At 37.5% G+C, this 15,499-nt stretch overlaps 1 protein-coding gene across 2 annotated transcripts in view; it reads left to right on the top strand.

The window, feature by feature from the left end:
- The window catches only part of LOC122549258 (septin-7), a 140,868-nt gene that overhangs the window by 103,786 nt on the left and 21,583 nt on the right, over positions 1-15,499 (top strand). For both annotated transcript variants that reach the window (XM_043688754.1, XM_043688753.1), the window contains exons 5-9: positions 588-688; positions 2,490-2,624; positions 5,525-5,642; positions 8,567-8,659; positions 10,929-11,025. In XM_043688754.1, the coding sequence (XP_043544689.1) occupies positions 588-688; positions 2,490-2,624; positions 5,525-5,642; positions 8,567-8,659; positions 10,929-11,025 (544 nt within the window). The remainder of the gene's footprint in view (positions 1-587; positions 689-2,489; positions 2,625-5,524; positions 5,643-8,566; positions 8,660-10,928; positions 11,026-15,499) is intronic.

The raw sequence follows: 15,499 nt of genomic DNA, 5'->3' as shown, positions 1-15,499 counted from the left end.
ACTTTCTCCCCACCCCCACCCTCCTCTAGCTTATCTCTCCATGCTTCAGGCTCACTGCCTTTATTCCTGATGAAGGGCCTTTGTCTGAAACGTCGATTTCGCTGCTCCTTGGATGCTGCCTGAACTGCTGTGCTCTTCCAGCACCACTAATCCATGAACAGAATGTTTCCTGTTGTGGGGGAACATAGAATTAGGGATCACTGTTTAAAAATTAGGGCTCCACATTTAAAACTGATTAGGTGGAAGCTTTTGGTTGAAGGTAATGAAACGTTGCAACTCTGTCTTTCTGGGAAGCGATGGGAGAAGATTCCTTGAATATTTTTGAGGAACAAATGGATTGTTGTTCAGCAAAGGGTTGAAAGGTTATCAGGGTAGTCTGTGGATTTGAGGTTGTCATCAGATCAGTAATGATCTTAAATGGCTGAACAGGCTCAAGGGACCTACTCCTCCTAACTCAAATGTTCATATAAATATTTAAAGTAGGCTGAATTTTTAAGCCAGCATTTTCAATGTTTTAAGACCATTGTGGATTGTTTTACTGTAAAGCATTATCTTGGTGTTATAATATTTTTGCCTTAATGTTCCAGGTTGAACAGTCAAAAGTTTTCATTAAAGAAGGTGGTGTTCAGTTATTACTCACGATAGTTGACACACCAGGGTTTGGCGATGCTGTGGACAACAGTAACTGGTAAGGATTTCATGAAATGAATATTATGGAGTGATTTGGCATTTGTTGGGAGTCTTTAGGGTTCTCTAAGTGTTTAACTGTTAATATATTACTTTTGAAAGACAATATTGTTGGCTGGGTAGCCATTTTGTGCCTATTAAGATGCCACAAATGGCCATAAGATAAAAGGTTGTTTCATTCTGATATAAGTTCATGGATACATTTTGCTCTCTACACCAGAGAAATTGTCTACTCAAATAGTGTTTTGCTGTGAGCAGATTGATTGCACTTGAATATAATATGTCAGCTGAGATGCTCTTTATTAATGCAGCATTCCCTAAACATGCACCAAAGTGAGGCCTCAAGTGGACTTGAACTCATGGTCCTTTAACCTCAGTGCAGGTTTTGACATTGAATCAGGGCTTGAACATGCCTTGTTATTGATAACACCACTCCCAAGGTAAAAGCTGTACCAATATTTTAAATCAGGATTACATCTGCCCCCTTGAGTGTATGCAAAGAATCCAAGGGTGCTATTTAAAAGAATTATGTTTAAGTCACCACTAAAATAAATTATATGATCATTATTATATTGTCCTTTGTGGAAGTTGTTTGTATATAGTATTGGCTACATTTACTATGTTACAGTGACTGTATAGCTGAAATACTTTTGAAGTAAAGCACTTTGTGATACCCTGAGGGATTTCTGTCCAGTTACAGCATTGATCATTTTTAACATCAGTGTTTTGAGTCAGTTTGAGCTGTTCGACAGAACATGTTGATTGGCTACCTCGAGCGTTTCTCAACAATTTGTATTTAAAAATTGCTTTAATGTCATAAAACAGTTCAAGATAGTTCAGGAGGTTTGTTAAACAAAATTTGTTACTGAACCTCGTATGGAGCTATTGAGACAGATGATCAAAACCTCAGTCCAACAAATGAGTTTTAGGAATTGCTATAAAGAAGAGTGGTTGACATTGGGAGAAATGTGTGGCGTGAAGTCCAGAGCTTAGAGCCTCAGTAGCTGAAGGCATGGTCATTTGTGATAGAGGGATTAAAACTGAGTTGTTTAAGAGGGCAGAAAGAGGGTGCACAGATGTCTTATTGTATCATTGTATTTCAACTTGGGAAGAATGAAGCCATGAAGAGACATTGCCTTTTTTTGTTTTTACAATGTTAAATAGAGGCATTCTGGAATGGGAACCCATGCAAGTCAAAGAGTACAGGTTGACGGATGAATGGGGCAGAGAGCCAGAAAAAAAACATGGCCATCAGAGTTTTGGATGAATTCATGTTTGCAAATAGCAAAGTAGGAGGCATTGGAATTGTCTAAACGTAGCAAAAGCATGGATGGGATTACTTGAGTTCTAGTTGTTTTTAACTAATTGCTTAAACTTGACTGGTAAACTGTGATGCTGCATGTTCTTTTTGAATAATCCTTCTGTGCTAGATTATTCTGCGCTGTATGTTTTTTCCTGCCTTTTGCATCCTGGATTGAACATGCAGTCCATGCTTATGATAACTCATTAAGTATAGTGAAACTTGTTCATTTGTTGGACAGTTGAAAGCTTCTGTATTCACCCTGAAGGTTATTTCTAATATAACTTAAAATAGTTTTTGATTGTACAGTAAAAATCAAAACTAAAAGTCAAAACAAATGTATCAATTTGATTTTTATGAAAAATATACAAGCACCAATAAAAACTGTATAGCTACATTTCTTTTACTGATCACAAAAAATTTAAAATTGCAATTGCTGGTTGTGGTTCAGTATTGAAGATCAGGATTAACTAATTTAATGCCTTGGTGTTTGATTTTCCAGCTGGCAACCTGTCATCGATCACATCGACAGCAAATTTGAAGATTACCTTAATGCTGAATCCCGTGTGAACAGGCGCCAGATGCCAGACAGCAGGGTTCATTGCTGTTTATACTTTATTGCTCCTTCAGGGCATGGGTTAGTAAAACCTTCCGTACAATTATAATAGCTATAGTTAATTTCTAGCTAGTATTGAATCCATGATCAATTTAACTTGTTTTTGGGCTGGTGTGTTTTCCGATCATCTTTACTACTGATAAATCAGTAATGAACCCATAGAAATTGTCTTATGTAACTTAGAAATTGAAACATAGGAACAGATCTTGTGGCCCAAACATATTGGTACTTATTTTTCTCAGAGCAGCATCCTTGTCCCATGTCTGACCTATTGTATATCTCTATTGTCTGATTTCAACTACCTCTCAAACTTGTTCTTTGATTTTTGGCATGCAGTTTGCTTCAACCGTAAACTCTGGTAATGATACTATAGTCTTATCTCCTTAAAATTGTTTTCTGATTGTTATGGACCAGACCAAATCCACTCTTAAGTGTATTAAGAAGATAACCTAGGCTGTAACTTTTTTAAGGTGTTGTGTTCCAGTTACAATTCAGTTGATCAAACTGCTCAATCTTTACACTACAGTTTATTTTTATACTACAGTTAAAATACAGACAAAATAACAAGAAAAGATAATTGATTTAACTACAACTCTTATCGAATGATTAACAAAATTTGTATTAACTATTACTAATGTACTTATAGTAACATCCCATAAACACATCCTTGGAAAATGCAAGTTCAGTAAAATTGTCTCACATGCAATTCTAATAGCAGGAAGATAACCCTAGCTTTTAGCTGCAACACAGGAATAAGAGCTTCTATATCCAGCTTCAAGACCCTGGCAACTACAGAAAGCTAAATTTAAAAAAAATCCTGGTCCTTGATCCCACCCATTCAGGCTGCTTTTATTGTTCCAACCTTTTCAAAAAAACTCTTAAGGTCTCTCAAGCTGTTAATTGGCTTTGAGCAGACTGCTTGGCACATCTGTCTCAACCTTTTTTAGTAAAAAAAGAGGACAAGATGCACCTCTTAAAGCTATAGTATTGTCACACTGATCTCAGTCGTAAATAGTAAACTTTACATCTGTTTTCTCATTCAGAACACCTCAATTGCTACAAATGATCTGTTTCTCTGTTTTTGTCAAGTCCCTTCCCATGATTGCACCAAAATATCCTTTAGTCATCTCCGTGCTAGAGCATAAAGCGCAGTGTTTCAAGTCTGTATGCTTTCTATTACTAGGCAGCTTCCTTATACATCATACCTGTTCTACTGCCTCAACCTTATACTCAATTTTGTATTAAAAATTGCACATGGTCAACTGTAATCTTACTAGGGTTTTATGCAGATTCATCATTATTCTTGTAACTACTTTATTCCTTTGTGCCCAAAATTCCACTTGATTTTGTTTCGATCTCTATCCACTTGAGGTATTGCTATTAATATTTGAAATCATTTGCTTTGCTGTCCATCTGATTGTTCCATTCATTGAACAGGTTGATAACATCTGTTTCTATTCTGTAATTTCACATCTCTGGCACATGTAGAACCTGAGCCGGGTCCTCCTGTTCCGCAAGTAGAGACATTTCCATCGCACCACAAGAGTCTCCCCTCTATTGTTACAGTATTCGTTTTCTTTAACTTGTGAAAGACTTGTGTGCAGGTGTGAAGATAATTGACAAATCTATCATTAGTTTTGATTTTCTGATGAATGGCTTAAATTTGCTTTTTCTGCAGAGAACAGAAAGATCTCCTGAGCTGGTGGAGATCTGAAGGCTTCCTTAGATCTTGTTCACAGCTGTCTTCCTGAGAATCAATCGCATGGTTGTTGACCGGCAGAAGGCCTGTCATCAGTAACTGGTCACTAGTCCACAAACCGATCAGCCACTTTCACTAACCAACACTCTATGTTGTGTACAATAGCTCAATTCCATCTCCTCTGCAACCACACTTGAACCACTGATTCACAATGAATGCAATTTATTTGCCTTCAAAACATGCAGCAATCCTTAATTTTAAAGTTCTTTTTTCATTTCAGACTACAACTTAAGATACTGAAAAATAAAAATACCTGATCTTTACACTTTGCCCAATCTCTCTGCCTTTGGTATATATTAGTATTGGCAGCCATCCAACCATCGATTGTTGTCCAACTCATCTGGCTCAGGGCAAGAAATCTGTCATTCTTACTTAAAATGCCAAACTTTTTAAACTGCCCTCTGAAGTGGTCAAATATGCCATTCAGTTTATAGTATATTTATGTAGGAGTCTTCCATGTTATTTAGTGCAGTATGAATAATTAGAGTAACTAGTTTATAAAGTCAACTGCTTTAAAATTCTGGTGACTGAGAGAAAACTTTGTCTCCTTTGAAAGATGGGTGCCTCTGACATTCAGAGCTACTTCTTGAACATTGCACTGATATCCACTTTTGGTGTATGAAGTGTTTCCGACTGAGACTGCAGGTCTGTCATGAATGGGAGAATTTTTTTTAATCCAGAGGCATTGAATTTGAATGTTTACTGGGCAAATTGAAATCCTGGGATCTTTAAAATCAGTAGTAAATTTCATTGCTCCTGGAGATGTTTCAGAGATCAAAGTACATCATACTTGATCATTTTAATCCACTACAACAGCAATAAACCTCAGTCATTTGGCTAATACAGTCTCAATAGTTGAGAAATAAGCTTGCTTTTCTGAAAAAGAATGTTAGAAAGCAGCCGATATCCAGCTTGATATTTCTGAGACTCGTGTAAGTTTTATTAAGCATCAACTAAGGCTGTAGAATTACCTGCTTGGAAAAAGAGTGCGAATTTGTGGCTTGCAAGCAAGAATGCTCATGTGAAGTCTGTTGACCAATTCTGCTTCCTACCGTCCGTGCAGAATGTTGTATTAGGCAAACTCGTCAATGTTTGACTGTTGTATAGCATGACATTAAAATATTGTCTGATGTCTTCTAACTTGGATGTTTCATTTCTGTAGACTAAAACCATTGGATATTGAATTTATGAAACGCCTACATGAAAAGGTCAATATCATTCCACTCATTGCCAAAGCAGACACCCTCACTCCTGAAGAATGTCAGCAGTTCAAGAGACAGGTGAGAAGAGAATTGCTAGTAGTTTTGATTACATTATCTTTTCTTTCAATGTGTGTTTGACCAGGTGGACTTAATTTTTAACAAATCATTTTGTATAGTGTCCATCATTACAGCAGATTTCTTAATGTGACTGTGCTGTTAGGAGCAGATGACAGCAAATTCATCAGTTTAAAGCAAGGAAAAATTTTAAAATGGATTCATTCATCTCATGCTCATTATTATGGTATGATTGAGGATACTATTTGGTACAAAGCAGTGCATTTGATTTTACCCTATCCACCACTAATGTGCAGTGGTAGCAGTGTGCACTAGTATGAAATGTACTGTGATAACTCACTGAGCTTTCTTCATTCATACCTTCCAAACTCACGACTTCTACAACCTAGAAGGGCAAGGGCAGTAGATACATGGGAATATCACCACTTGCAAGTTCCTCTCCAAGCCACATGCCATCCTGACTTGACACTAAATCATAATTCCTTCACCATCATTGGATCTAATTCTTTCTGGCATATTGTGAGGGTGTCCCTACTGTCCGAGGACTGCAGTGGTCCTTGAAGGAAACTTTAACGTATATAAATTGAATAGAACCTGGGAGGCATGCAGCACATTAAAAAAATGATGGATAATCTTGTCGTGAAACGCTATTCCACCAAGCACTGAATATGAGGAAACCCAAAAAAATGACTTTTGCAAAACTTTCTCTGGGGCAATTAAGCTTGGACAGCAATGCCCACACCCTGCAATGTTATTTTTAAAAATTTGCCCCAGTTTACAAGTGTTTTGAGGCAAACTAAAATGTAATTTTGCAAGTCCAAATTCATCCCACAAACTGTGTGTGGAGGGTGAGAGTGTCTGAGAGTGTGTGTGTAAAGGGGTATAAGTCTGTGAGAGGATGTGTGGTGGGGTGGGGGGGGGGTGCGAAGCGTGTGTATGGGAGAGAGCTTGTGTATGAGAGAGGGTCTCCAGGAGTGTATGGGTCTGTAGGAGCGAGTGTATGTTTAGTGCAGTGAGGTCACCTGTAGTGTGACATGAACCCAAGATTTCGATTGAGGCCATCACCATGGGTATCGAACTTGGCTATCAGCTTCTGCTTGGCCACTTTGCATTGTTGCCTGTCCTGAAGTCCACCTTGGAGGATGGTCACCCGAATGTCCCGGACCACTGAAGTTTTTCCCGATGGGAGGAAGCACTCCTGATTGGTGATTCTTGTGCGGTGTCCATTCATCTGTTGCTGTAGCCTCTACTCTATCTCGCCATTGTACCATGCCTCAGGGCATCCTTGCCTGCAGCACATGAAATAGACCATGTTAGCGTCACATGAGTACCTGCCACATACATGGTGGGTGGTGTCCCCACATGTAATGGTGGTATCTGTATTGACACTCTGACATGTCTTGTGAGCTGTCACTGTGTCAACACAGATGCCACCATTACACATGGGGACACCACCCACCACATACGCGGCAGGTACTCTCATGTGATGCTAACATAGTTTATCTCATGCACTGGAGGCAAGGATGCCTGAGGCATGGTACATTGCAGTAGCCTCTGCTTGGTCTACCCAACGGATGAATGGACACTGCACAAGAATCATCAGCCAAGAGTATTCCCTCCCAGTTAGGGAACACTTCTGCAGTCTGGGACATTCGACCTCGGACCTTCGGGTGACCATCCTCCAAGGCGGACTTCGGTACAGGCAACAATGCAAAGTGACTGAGCAGAGGCTGATGGCCAAGTTCGGTACCCATGAGGATGGCCTCAACCGGAACCTTGTGTTCATGTCCCACTGCAGGTGACCCCACTGCGCTAAGCAAGCGCATGTGTACACGCACCCATACTCCCCCTCATATGCAAGCTGTCTCATCCGCTCACACACAAGTACCCTCACTCTCTCTCAGACTTCGACCCCTTTGCACTCTCACACATACACACTCAGATAGACAGACAGACAGAGGCAGTTACACACCACGCGCACACAGCCACGTAAGTTTGTAGGGTGAATTTGTACTTGCAGAATTTTTATTTTGTCCAAAAGCTGCATGAATTCATGTAAGCTTGTGTAAACCCCTCTATTTAGAAATAGAATCTGTCTGAACACTGGGGCACAGTCAAACTTTAACCTCATACCTTCAGTGCATTATCTGAGCTGACATGGCACCTATTGTTGAAGTTCACTTGAGAATGTAACTTTAAAAGAAGTTCTAGGATTTTTGTATGAAAGAACTGAAACCAACATGGTGATTCGAAAAGATAAGAGACTTGACAAGCAATCCAGCTCTTTTTCGATATATAATTTCAGTAGCATCGTGCTGTAAAGTTTTGCTATAAATTCTGTCTCTTACAACTGTGTACTTCACAACCACATGATGGAGTGGTACTTCACAACCACATGATGGAGTGGCACTCCAAAAGCTAGTGCTTCCAATTAAGTCTGTTGGACTATAAGCTAGTATTGTGATTTTTAACTTATATAATTCTTTTAGATATTTAAATCCCGAATATCTTCAATTCTTCTGCAACTGGTTTGCTGTTAAAATCCCTCAAGTATCATACTTGTACATTTGCAAAGCTTAAAGGGATGTTGTAAAATAATAAGTACAGCCTTGGAGCAAAGTACTAAAACTTTAGTCAACACCTTAACAGTCATTCACTCATGTTACATAGACCATCCAATACAGAGGAAACCATTGCGCATTTAGTGCTTGAACTAGTTCTTGGGTACAGCTGTCTAATTAATTTCACTATCATAACCCACAATCCTGCCTTTTTTTTTGTTTTCAAGTATTTATCCATTTCTCTTTTTAAAGTTAATATTGAATCTGATTTCATTAACAGCCAACATTTACCAGATCATCATAACTCACTTGATGGAAAGTGTTTAACGTTTTTGGATAACAATACAGCAATTAATATTTTTACAGGTGATGAGAGAAATCCAGGAGCATAAAATAAAGATCTATGAATTCCCAGAAACTGACGATGAAGAAGAAAACAAGTTGGTAAAAAAGGTTAAGGTAGTGTATCATTGGAGGCTTGTTTCCAGTACGTTCCACATATTATTGGTGATTAGAGACTTTTTTCCAGAGAGAAACTCTCGAAGAAATGCAAAGCATTATGACCCTTTATACTAATCTTGAAATAATTTTGAAAACTAGATTCCTGTTTTCATGCAGATTACCTTGCTGAAGGGCTTTTATTCTATAAAATACAATTGCATTAATTTTAGAGCAAGTCAAGTTACAGAATTGCATATTCTGTTTAACAAATGTATAGGTCATTTTTGCAATCTGTAAATGAATCTTAATTTTTTTTAATTTATGGATTGCAAATGTGTAATGTAGCAGAACTTGAGTGTAAATTGAAAATTGAGTAGAACTTGAGAGAGAGTATTAAGGAACTTTTGGATGGTTCATGTCATGGGAGACTATTCTACCTCGTTATCCAGCAACTTGAAGGATATAAGTTTGGTCAGTTGGCTTGAGTTACATCGCAGTATGAAAAAGAAAACAAAACTATCTTTGAAGTGCAGCCAAAATTTTTTTGACTGAAACCTAAACTTGGCAGAATCTGCACGATGCCTTTACAAGTGCACATTAACAAATGAATAACAATGGCATCAGGTACAGCTTAATTTGAGGTGTAAAATTTGCATGTATTGCATTATTAGAATCTGGTGCAAGGAGCTGACTGGACTTGTAGCCCAGATTACTTGAATTTGACAAGAATTCTCTGCTCATTTTCTAGTGAAGTTGGTGGCATATATGTTTGAATCTTTGCAATCTCAATGGGATCAATATCTTTAATTAAACTATAATCCTGAGGTATGCATTGTGTTGTTACTCTGTAGCAATGGGGGACTGAGGGAATATGGCACATTGATGCTGCAAACAGTCCACGCGTGAAGAATAGGAGGAGACTCAAAACTAAATGGATGGCTGGGTCAGAGATTCTGTGGCCAGAAAGTGGAATGGATAGCAAGAGGATGAGAGAAGGAAAGAATAGTGTTTAGAGATAGCTTTGCTTCAGTGTGTAGCTGTTTTGACTACCATGCATCATATTTGGAAAATAAACCCTTTCCTGTTTTGAACAATTAATTTTTAAACATTGCTTTTGGAAATAATACAGTGGAACGTCTATCAATCAAAATTCTGATCTAAACTGGTTTTAATGGTGACTTTTTAAAAGTACACTGCCATCATTTAACATGCTTAAAACATCACCCTAAAATGGGGCAACAGTATTGCCAGTGACCTATAATATGAATGATTTTATCAATTGTGGTTACCTGTCAACTGATGAGGAATTAGCATATACCAGTAAAAAGCCTATCTAATCTGAATGATTTGCTGTGCATCAAGAACAAGGTATGTTTTAAATGGCTCTTGTAGCGCAGTGTAGTGTCCCTGTCTTGGGCCAGAGGCCTAGGTTCAAGTACCACCTGCTCCAATAGTGTGTCAAAACATGTCTATGAATAGGTTGATTAAAATATTTACCATTGAAAAGCCAGGAATTGGCAGATGGTAAATATTTACAGTATAGGTGTCGGCCATTTTGTTGATTTGTGGCTGCACAGCAAATTATTCTTTTCTCCTCTTAAAATTACCATTCATATGCTGAAGTTTTTAAGCCCATATCATGAAAAGGCATCAACTGCTAAGTATTTCCAGCACTTTCTACATGTTTGCACAGCTAATTCTGGATAGGATCATTTACGTTTCCCTGCAATATTATAGCCTGTTAGTCTTTTCCATTTTCAGTCTTTGTCCAGTTCCCTTTTACCAAGTACGATTAATATCCTTTCACCACCCTTTCAAGTAGCACGTTCCAAATCCTAACCAACTGGGGTAGAAAGAACCTTCATCTCACCTCTAGTTCCTTTGTCGAATTTCAAATTTTGCTTCTCTGGTTAGCAGCCTTCAATGAAATGTGCTCCTTGTTTACTCTACCAAAGCATCTATTAAGTTTCCCCCTAACCCCTAAGAATCCTAACTTCAATTTCTCCATATAACAGAAGTCTTCCATCCCATGTACCATTCTGATCAATCTCTTCAGAATCCTTTTCTAAAGTGTTTTGTCCAAATTGGTGCGGTACTTCAACTGGGAACTGATTATTGTTTAACAAAAGGTTGAGCATAAATTCTGTACTTGGCAATATAATGTGTACAAGATTATTCTCTTTTAGGAGTTTTAAGATCATAACGGCTAATTTGGTCCCAAATAAATTGTGTTTAATATAACTTGACAAACATTGTACTGATTTATCTGAATGTTTATCTTTTCCAGGATCGTTTACCTCTTGCTGTTGTAGGTAGTAATACTATTATAGAGGTGAATGGAAAACGAGTCAGAGGAAGACAGTATCCTTGGGGAGTTGCAGAGGGTAAGTCTATTTGTTGCTTCCTTTCATTATGTTGAAGCTTTTAATCATTTAAATTATTTGATAAGTGATATTGATTGGAAAAAAAAATTTATACTTGATGTTTGGAGTTCCTATCTATTCAAAGTATGTTTAAAAAAAGCTTGAATTTGCAGGGTATGACGGTTTGTAACACAGAAGAAGGCCTTTGACCCATTGAGCCTATGTTGCCAATGCACATGTAAATATTAGAATTCAGTAATACCTTTCATGATAGGACACTACAGCTGTGTTTCAGCCAATGAAGTACCCTTGAAATATCGGCACTATTGCATGTAAGAAACCCATCAGTCAACGTAAGAACAACATAATTCAATAATCTGATTTTTCTGATGTTGGTTGAGGGATAAATATTGACCCTGGAATACCAGCATAAACTCTGGTACATCATTCCTGATGAAGATATTATGCCTGAAGTGTCGACTCTCCTGCTCCTCCGATGCTGCCTGACCAGCTATGCTGCAACACCACATTTTGAATTTGATCCTCAGTATCTGAGGTCCTCCGTTTCTGTCAGTATGGTGCTCAAGTTAGATTATATGCTTAAATTTCTTGAGTAGCAGCAATTTGTCAAAGTAGCTAAATAAATTCCCTGAAAGCTGTGGTCTTTGAGTCTGAGAGGGAATTCCCAATGACGTGTTCGCTGTAGTTCTGATCGAAACATGATGGACAATTTGGAAAGCATGCTTAATTCTTAGAATTAACATTTAAACCTTCCATAAAACAGGGCAATCAATGAGTATAGTATCATTGATTTGGTTTTTGACCATTTTTGTCATTGGCTGTTTCTATGCTGCTGAAATCAACATTTGGTTGTTGATCTTAAAGAAACTGAGCTTTTTAGCATTCAAAATTTAAATGTGCCGCTGTTGATATAGTATTTGAATTTTGTAGCAGGGTGCATACATTGAACCACAATGTAATCAATGGTAGTCATTGACAGTTTATTTTACCAGTGGTGCAAATTCACGTGTTTAATTAGGTGAGGGTTTTAGCTTTGGGGAGATGAGCAATAGGTCGAATATTTGAAGTTGAAGATGCTTCTTTACTGTGATATCTGATATGTACACCTTGCTTTCATTGCTGCAATGCGTGAGTGACCTAAGTTTTTACTGTTTGCGTTGCTCCAAATGATTTGGGTAGAAGTCACCATTTTCAAGATAGATTTTCTTATTGTTAAGCTTTCTAAGCTGTCTGGTCTGTCCAGGTAATCACGGGAACAGACAATAGTTAATGTAATTGCCTATTGCATCCCTTTGAACTTCAAACTATGCCATTGATCTGAGGTTCAAACCAACCTGAAATTCAACCAGTCTTCTATCCTTTAGTAAGAAGCAAATAGAGAAGAGCTTCACTATACAACCGAGGGAGTACAGAATGTGAAATTCATTGCCCAATGAAGTGGTTGAGGCATTTAACATGGATACATTTAAGAGGAAGCTAAACAGATACACGAGGGAGAAAAGAATAAAGGAATATTTTATGTTGTGAATAATGAGAGGGAGATGACTTGAGAAATTTCAATTGCTTGGGCTAAATACCTTGTTACTGTGCTGCATATGCTCTTCACTTCTGTGTACTAATTTCACCATATTCCAGACACTATCCTCTGCCAAAGATTGTTGAATTCTTTTGTTTGGCAATATTTCAAAGAAAAAATAATTTTTCTTTGCTGAGTTGTCATTGTTGATTCAATACATCTTTTACACATGTACAAAGGCATTGAAATCAATTTTTTTGAAAAAAATCTTTTAGTTCATCTTGCTGTTAGACTCAACAGGATCTGAAAGTTTTGAAGAAAGGTCTCTAGACTTGAAACATTAACTCCTTGTTTTCACAGATGCTGTCAGATCTGAATTTCTCCAGCAATTTGAGCTTTTGTTTTTTTAAGCAATCCAATGGTCTTGCTACTGAAGTGATGCATGTATGCTCCATTTGAAAGCACTTCACGATTACCAAAATACTGTCCAGAAGCAGGGGTGGAGGAGGCGTGGGATTGGAGGGTGCATGCACATTATATGCACAGACGAAAGAGAAACCATTTGCAAGTGATTTGGGAATGGTGATGTAGTTTTGTTTAAACTGAAGCGTAGCAGATGATCTAAACTGGTAAAACTGCAACCAGAAATGTGGAAAACCATCTGTGTGCACTAGAGTTCTTAAAACAGTTCCAAGACCAAATGTGGGTAGAGGTGGCAATTATCATTTATAGATTAAACATCTTTTCTGGATTTTTTTTTGTTCTTCTGGGGTTATGATTGAGTTAATCTGATCATATTTAAGGGACAGAAGAGAACACGTTTGTGATGTCATATTACCGGGTAACTGCTCTATCAGTTTATGACTTAAGTAACTCAGTGGAAAGTTTGTTTACCAGTCCAATATCTTGAATTAAAATTTAATCCTGTATTTGTTTAATTCCTTGATGAATCTGATACAGTCTGTGGGGAGTACAGATATTTTTAATTTGTTGAGAATTGTGTTTTCAGAATGGAATTACAACAGTTCTGGTTTTTTTGGAAATTGATTTCCAAATGAGCAGCCAGTGCAAATACACATTAACAATTCTAAAGAAATTGCATCTGTTTTTTATGTTAGAGAAACAGGCAGAGGAAAAACATGTATCCTTGCAAATTTCGAGCCAAAAACATCTTCACTCAAAGGAGTAGTATATGGTGAACACACAGCAGCATTTCCAGGCACCAGTTGGAAAGGAAATGCTTTCCAGTCTTTGTAGTGTGTTGCTGTCAGGAAATTGAGGGGCCTGGTTTTGGTGCAGCAGCAGCTGTACCAGTGGAGAAATGAGACTAGAAGATTATGGCTTGTCCCTATAGGTTGCTGTTAAGATGCAAAGCAGGAAATGACTGTAACATAGTGCTGTCCATTTGTGGTGGCAGCACTTAAAAGGCACAAGTAACCATAAACCTTTGTTGATAGGGGCGTGATTTAAATGATGATTGACTTTATTTTTCCTGCCCTTGTCTGTGTTGAAAAAGTGAAATACTAGTTGACTTTTATATGCAAGTCTTTTGTCCAAATTCTTTTTCCTAATTGAAATGTGATCCTCTTGAAAAATTGGACCTGTGTTTACAAGATAGTTTATATCCAATTGGATTTAATAAAGTAAAACTTTGTCTTTGCTGTTTAGCTGTTACTTAGTGAAAATTTGCAAATGATTCACTGTAAATGTAATGCAATGAGAGTAATATTTTCCGATGATAGAAAAGATGCTGTAGAATAGTTAGCTTAGTGTGGTGAGATTTACTCAGTTGAGAAACTGAATATTTCATATGTAATAAATAATTACTATTCATAAGTAGGTGGAGACAATGCAATTAATACATTTTGGCAGTCAATATTGATACGTAAAATGAAGTTTTAATAGTTTAAGAGGAGGAGGAACGATAGGAGATGGACTTGTCAAATTGTAAGAAAAAAAATCATTAAAGATTGATTTGAACTTGAACAAACTTGAAATCTTTGAAAACCTCTTTGTATTGTCATAGCAGTTCTCTGTTTATTAAACTATATTGGCCCACTCCCTTTTAAAGTTATTGACCCACTATATTGGCCCACTCCCTTTTAAAGTTATTGACATTATTTGCTCCCACTAAGTTTTATTCTTTTCTGGGATTTAGTTTTAAACTTGATGTCAATTTTGATTTAACTTCATAGTTTGTAACACCTAATGTAGCCAGTAAAGGAGCAGAACTACTAGGTCAATTGCTATCAACAGCTAGATCAACAAGTTTGTAATGTTTTTTTTATTGTTACATGATCAAATTCTGTTGGTGTAATGTCTCAGCAAAGCAGTGATTTATTGTTACGACTACCAAGTTATCAGTGTAGATGAGTTTTATTATGTTCCATATGTGCAATGGTTGTTTGTTGGTACAATTTTCAACACGAAAATTGGTGACAGATTTGGATCAGATGCAAATTCAAATGTGAAGAATCTGAATCCCAACTCCAACCTGCCTATTTCTGATTTTAATGGCAGGCAATCCTGAGGGACAGGATTTAAATGTATTTGGAAAGGCAAGGGCTGATTATGGATAGTGAACATGGCTTTGTACATGGGAAATCATGTCTCACGAACTTGACTGAGTTTTCTTGAAGTAAAAAAGGGGATTGAGGGCAGAGCAGTGAATGCGATCTATATGGACTTCAGTAAGGTGTTCAACAAGGCTTCCTCATGGTAGACTGATTAGCAAGGTTAGATCACATGGAATACAGGGAGAGCTAGCCATTTAGATACAGCACTAGCTGAAGGATAGAAGACCAGGGTGGTGGTGAAGGGTTGCTTTTCATCATTTATATAAATGCTTTAAATGTGAACATAGGAGGTGTAGTTACTAAGTATGCAGATTACACAAATATTGGAGGTGTGGTGGACAGCGAAGAAGGTTATCTCAGTTCAATGGGATCTTGATCAGAT

Source organism: Chiloscyllium plagiosum, chromosome 4, assembly GCF_004010195.1.
Source record: "Chiloscyllium plagiosum isolate BGI_BamShark_2017 chromosome 4, ASM401019v2, whole genome shotgun sequence".
NCBI lineage: Eukaryota > Metazoa > Chordata > Chondrichthyes > Orectolobiformes > Hemiscylliidae > Chiloscyllium > Chiloscyllium plagiosum.
The sequence above is the reverse complement of the archived record's forward strand: the minus strand, read 5'-3'. Positions and strand labels throughout refer to the sequence as shown.